This window comes from Suricata suricatta, chromosome 16 (genome assembly GCF_006229205.1).
Source record: "Suricata suricatta isolate VVHF042 chromosome 16, meerkat_22Aug2017_6uvM2_HiC, whole genome shotgun sequence".
Lineage (NCBI taxonomy): Eukaryota > Metazoa > Chordata > Mammalia > Carnivora > Herpestidae > Suricata > Suricata suricatta.
The window spans coordinates 3,030,683-3,036,823 of NC_043715.1; the positions used below are offsets into that span (position 1 = coordinate 3,030,683).

Here is a 6,141-nt window from a genome sequence, read left to right on the forward strand (position 1 = left end):
GCCCCGCGGCCGCCTGTGTCGCCGCCCCGGGCCAGGCCGCCCTGGCTCCGACCCGTGCGGGCGGGGGGCCTTTGGTCGCCTGCCGCCCGCCCGACTCTTATCGCCGATCGCACTCCGGGGGAAGTTGCCCTGGAGCCGTTGGCGGCCACCCCCGCGGAACCCGCGAACTTGGAGGAGGAGACGCGGTGAACTGCGGAGGGGGGTGCGGAGACCCCCCCCGCCCCGCGCGGCGCGCTCACCTTTCATGCCGGGGCCCCGCAGCTCCGCCTCGGCTGACACATGCTGGAGCCACCGTCGCCCAGTGTTTGTCTAAACTGCTTATCTCACCCGGGGCTGCGCGGCGGCGGCGGCGGCGGCTCGGGCCCGCTGGGGGGGTGGAGCTTCCGGGGCCCCGGCCAAGAAACACCTGCTGCTGTCGCCGCCGCCGAGGACACACCCAAGCGCAACGCCGCCCACTCCCGGGCCACTGGCTCGCTCCCGGCTCCCTGACCTCAGCCAGCGGGAGGTGTCGGGTTTCAGCCGCAAACACACACGCGCGCGCGCGCACGGACGGGCGCCCGGGTACACCCGCGCGGGCACACGCCCCTCCCCGGCCTGAGCGGCCAGGTGAGTCGAGGACACTAGCAGGTAGGGGAAATGCCACCCTCAGGCTCCGGGGAGAGTGGGGGGCGACCCGACTGCTCAGGGGTCCCGGATGTACTGGTGTCCAAGACCGACCACTTAATTCCAAAAGTAGAGGGCAGTCAGTTCCAAGGCGACCAGCACGCCGGTAGAGCCCCAGCAGGTCTGGTGACCGCCGTGTCCCCCCCCCCCCCGGTGCCTACAACAGTGTCTGGCACAGGGCGGGCACAATAAAGAGCGGATAAACTGTTCTGGAGGCTTCTGGGAGGAGAACTTTCTTGGGGCTGGTGTGCCTGCTGGCGCGGCAGGGGGTGGGGTGAGGGCCATACATGACGGGCTGTGCACTTCATCCTCCGCGACCGCCCCTCCGGATTCGTGACCTTCCCGCACCGACTTGAAAGGGGTGAACGTGAAAACCTCGAGCCTCTGCGCCTTCCAGTGCCCAAATCCTAGGAAGTCCTCCCCCCTTGTTAGAAGTAACTTTTGGGAAGGCCACACGCCAGGCAGGGGGTAGTCCTTAAAAGAACACACGTCTCAGAGGCCGGAGTCCACGGAGGCGCCGCTCCACCAGGGGGATCATTAAGGAGCTGGGGCTGCGGTCAGAGGCGAGGCCGCCCGCCTCCAGAAGCTGGCAAGACCCACTGGGCCTCGGGCCCCAGCGCAGCGCCTCCCCATTCCTGGCACCCCCCCCCCCCCACCCTACCTCACCCAGGCACTTGACAGACTGGAATGACTCAGGGAGCGTCCTGAAATTCCTGGGCACCCACAGGCGGCTAGGCGAAGGGCTGCGGGCCGCAGCCTTCCTCCACCCAAGCCCACCCCCGCTCCGCCCCGCCCCCACCGGCGGCGGGCGCAACCCAGGAGTCCGGAGCCCCCCACCCCCCCGCGCCGCCCGTCTCCAGGAAGCGCCGGGTTAATGGGGCACGCCTCGCCCGACGCCCCCGGCGCCGGCGCATTCCGACGCCCCGGGGTCTGACCCCGCGCGTCCCAAGCTGCGGGGTATCTCCCTGTACATTCTCTTTTGAAAACTCTCTAATCTACAGCTTTCATACTTCTGGGCCTGGAGGCAAAGCAGTGCCCCCACCCCGGGCGGCCGCCCCAGCACCGCGCTGCGGGTTTCAACTTTCGGACCCAGGTGCCAGCCCGCGCTCCTGCCAGTCCCAAACCTGCCCCGGGACATGCCCGCGCCGCGCTTGGCAGGCGGGCACGCTGCCGTCCCCGCGGGCCCAGCCTCCCCCGCCCTCCTCCCCCCCCCCCCCCCCCCCCGCCCCGCGCCAGCCCGGATTGCGATGGGAGGGAGCGCTGGGCGCCTGCCACCCCCCATCCATCTGTTCCAGATGACGCTGGCGGGCCTGGAGCATTCGGGGCCCGCGCCAGCGAGGAGCCGAACCCGCCTATGTGCCCGCTGCGGGGCGAGGGGCAGGGCCCCGAAAGGCGCCCCCAAGTCACCCGCTCCCCTGGTCCACCTGGGACTTCACGCCAGCAGGGGGACACGGAGCGGGGCGCGCACGGGTCGCGCCCCCCCCCTCCCCCGCCTTGCACAAGGCTCCGAGCCGACCACAAACGAAAAGGGAAACGGACCCGCGAGGCCGGGCGGGGGGCCGTTACTGGCTCCTACCTGCGGGCACCGGCCGGCCGGCCCTCCCTCGGCGCGGGAGGGGCGCTCGCCCTGCACCGCCCGCCTCCTGCGGGCCGCGGCCTTCGCCCGACGCCTTGCGCGCCTCACGGTGTCTCCGCAGCGCGGCCTCCGGTAATTTATGCTCAGCAGTGGCGGCAGATTCACCGCGGCCCCGGCGGCCAGGACGCGGGGGGGAAGGGGACGCGCCCGTCCCCGCCGGGACACACCGGCGGGGGCAGGGGAGGGAGGAGTCAGGACAGAGATCAGCAACAAGCCTAAGGCCTCAAAAACAAAATTAAAAACCTCTGGGGCTGTTCCAACCCTTTCCCACCTGAATTGCAGGCTGTGGGGGAGGTGGGGGGAGGGGAAGAACATGCAAATGAACTTCTCGCACCTGGCGGGCAGGCCCCTCCCAGCTGGCCCTTCCAGGTCCTCCGGGCCGGCCTCCAAATACCTCCTGCCAGGACGGACACCGGGCTCCCGCTTTTTCCCATCAGCCCTGGGAGGCCCTGGTGAGGAAGGGGGCCCAGTTCTTCCACCTGTTTGAGGAGGCCCACCACAGCTAAGGAAACACTGGTGGGATGGCCACTCAGGTTACCATTTGGCTAATTTTTAGAGTTGACAGATCTATCCCGTGTAGACAGCTGGTTCCACCGGATTGCGAGACGGGTGGTCTGGTCCCGTTTCCCAGATGAGGAAGTTGAGGCCGAGAGTTGCTCAAGGTCACCGAGGCCCCGGTGCAAGGGGAGCGGCGCCTGGAGCCGCTCACACCTGGAGTCTCGTCCCGAGCCCGGCACCGCCGCGGAGGCAGCGGGGGCGCTGCAGGGATCCCCAGCGACCACAGGGGGGCAGCCGCGAGCCGACGGAAAGCGCGTCGGTTGGTCTGGTTGTGCTGGCGGCCGCCAGGCGGGCTGGCAAGGGGGGAGATGAATGACACTCACTGTCAGTGCGCCCGGCTCGAGGAAATTAGTAATCCGGGAGCACGGCCTCCGAGTTTAAGGGTGGGAATTGCTCTCCTGCAGCCCGCGCTCCTCGCTAACGAGGTTTGTAGCTTGACTCCTAATTTCCCGCCACTCGGGGCTCGGGCTGGCGGCCCTCCATTTCCCTCCAAGGCGCTTTCTTTCTCTTTCCTCCTTAGCAACTCTAACCGCTCTGCCTTCCTGGGCAAAGTGCTGCCTCCCTGGACCTACCCTCTCTCATTCCCATTTGCTGGGTAACAGAAGGCAGAGACAAAAGGTTCAGGGTAAAAGGGCAAGGTGTCAGGGCCAGTCCTGGGGGGGGGTGGGGGTGACGTGGGGACACCTCCCTGAGCTGGGTCACCTGCCGCTACCCTGCGCCAGGGTTCTGTTCCTATGTGTCTGGGAAGACAGGATGCGGGTGCAAGCTTCCCAGCACCGTCAGACCCCTGCCAATCTGAACTAGGCCTCCAGGTGCAGAGAGCAGGGGTCTGCCGGCCCTCAGCTGCCTCTGAGCCCCGACTAAGATGGATCCCTGCAGATCCAGCCCGGCCTCCTGGGGCCTGTGAAGTCTGCGTGTCCAAAAACATGAAAAAGCCTGGGGTGCCTGGGTGGCTCAGTCGGTTAAGCGTCCGGCTTCAGCTCAGGTCATGATCTCACGGTTCGAGTCCCGTGTCAGGCTCTGTGCTGACAGCTAGCTCAGAGCCTGGAGCCTGCTTCAGAGTCTGTGTTTCCATCTCTCTCTGACCCTCCCCTGCTCACGCTGTCTCTCTCTGTCTCTCAAAAATAAACATTAAAAAAGTGTTTTTAAATGATGCAAAAGCCCTAAGTCAAGGCCAAGCCCCGGGCACCCCTCAAACCTACCTAACACGTGAGTCTAGAACCTGGGAAGGAGGTGCATGGAGAGGCCCAGAGGGATCGGCAGGTAAGAAAGGGGTGCCTCTAGCCACGACGGTGGGCATTCAGTCCACAAACACACCAAGAGCCAGTGCCTTCCAGGATACAGAACTGGAAGTGCCAGGCGTACCCTCAGCAGGTGCCCTGAGAGACCATGCTACAAGACACTGGCTCCAAGGTGCTGCGCCAAAGGCGTGGGGGGGGGGGGGCGGCGGGCAGGACAGCACGGAACACAGCAGGCAGAGCGAAGGCGAAGGCGAGGCAACTTAGCTCACCACCACCGCGAGGGCATCCCCCCGGGCCACGTGAGGTTCCCAGGAGCGTGGGCACTGCCAGGGCTGTTCCCCACCGAGTCCCAGCACAGGTATTGGCCCTTGGCGCCACGGAAGGGGCCCCAACGTCCTGTCCTTTGTCATCCTGCGCCTCCTTGTGCGGTCGGCGGGACACTTGAGCACTTTAACAGCGCCTTCTGGCCCGATCAGGCGCTCCTAGCACACAAGGCCACGGTCACAGGCACGCGGCCGCAGCCACCTCATTCAGCACCTTATTAGCAAATAAAGGTCAGGGACCTGGACGTCCTGGTGGGTGGGAAAGGGATGTATGGCTTCTGCCATTTACCAAACACCTGACACGTGCCAGGGCAGCTGAGCGTGGGCCTTTCGAGGTGGGCCAGTGACCCCCATTACAAGGAAGCCTAGGGCACACAGATCGATCCAGGCCTGATCCAGAACCGGGCTGTCCGCCTCTACCTGGCTGCACAGGTAATCACCTGCCGCAGACACACCTGAGGGGTGAGGGACACGTCACCGGGAGCCTGAGGGGGTCCCCCCTCATCCAGGCCACGAGCCCAGGGGGTGTCACCTCCACGGTGGGGTGGGCACCAGGAGCACCAAAGGTCTGCCCGGGCACCCCCTCCAGCCCTGCGGCCAGACCTCCCCCCCTCCACGGGTATACGGAAGCCCCCTTTCTCTTTCCAGCCAGCACCACCCAGAGTGCCTCTCCCATCTTCAAATCTGGGCTCAAATCTTCTCTCTCTCTCGAGAAGGCTTTTCCCTTTCCAGCCTCTGGAATTCATCCCTCGAGGCGCTGAGTCCCACAGGGCCAGTAGGTCTTAGACTGTGTGAGGGGGGCGGGGTTTGGGAGGGTGTATGTGAGAAATACAGATTCCCGGGGCCACTCACTGTGCGGAGCAACCCTGTGGGCCAGGAGGGGGGGCATCCCGTCACAGGCTGGGAGAGGAGGGGTCTGCGCCTAGCGGCGATTACAGGAGTCCCAGGCCCCAGAGGGTCGAGGGACGGCAGGGGTGACACAGACCCAGCCCCCAGGCCCCCTCAGCTTCAAGCAGATCCGTTGAATGGGTAAACGGAGGGAAAGGGCTGCGGCAGGGGGAGGAGCGGGGGGAAGCGCACCCTCCCCCCGCCCCGGTCCTGCTGAAGGCGGGGCCGGCTTGGGGGCGGGGGACGACCCCACGCCCCCTCGGCGGGCCCGCGGGAGCCAAGGTCACCGACAGGGGAGCAGCGAGGGTTAAGGCCCGGACGAGCCCCTCGCACGGGAGGACCGGAGTTTGCCTCTTCACCCCGGGCCGCCCCAGCCCTTCCTGCCCCGCCGCCCGCCTGCACGCTGCACTCGGCGCACAGCTGCGCTCCTTACAATCAGTTAACAGCTGTTTTGCATAGATTTTCAATTCTAATTGCCTCGCTTTGTGAGCGCCGCCGAGCCCCGGTGAATGGGGACGCCGCCGCGCGGCGAGCGGGCGGGGAGGGGACACTCGAGGGGGACTAAAAGGAAGCCAGTGTGCGCGGGGCGGGCCGCCTTTATTTCTTTTAAATAAGACCGGCGCGCCCCCGCCGGCTCCTGCCCGCCCGGCGCGGCCCGGAATCTGAAAGGCGCCCCCCGTGCCCGGTCCCCTGGGGGGCGGCCCCCGGCTCCGGCCCCGCCGGGGAGCCGCGCCCCCCTCCCCCAGCCCCCGGGCCCGCCGGTGCCCAGATACGGGAAGCTAATTGGACAATAAAGTTGAGCTGCGAGCAAACGCGCTCTCTGGAGACAGCT

At 66.7% G+C, this 6,141-nt stretch overlaps 1 protein-coding gene across 8 annotated transcripts in view; it reads right to left on the reverse strand.

The window, feature by feature from the left end:
* Positions 1–6,141, reverse strand: part of GSE1 (Gse1 coiled-coil protein) — a 355,030-nt gene that overhangs the window by 44,200 nt on the left and 304,689 nt on the right. For 2 of the 8 annotated variants that reach the window (XM_029926342.1, XM_029926337.1), the window contains exon 1: positions 240–426. The exons of the other annotated variants lie outside the window; for them this stretch is intronic. In XM_029926342.1, the coding sequence (XP_029782202.1) occupies positions 240–246 (7 nt within the window). In that variant the 5' untranslated portion in view covers positions 247–426. Of the gene's footprint in view, positions 1–239; positions 427–6,141 lie in introns of those variants that run through there. 8 annotated transcript variants of the gene reach the window in all.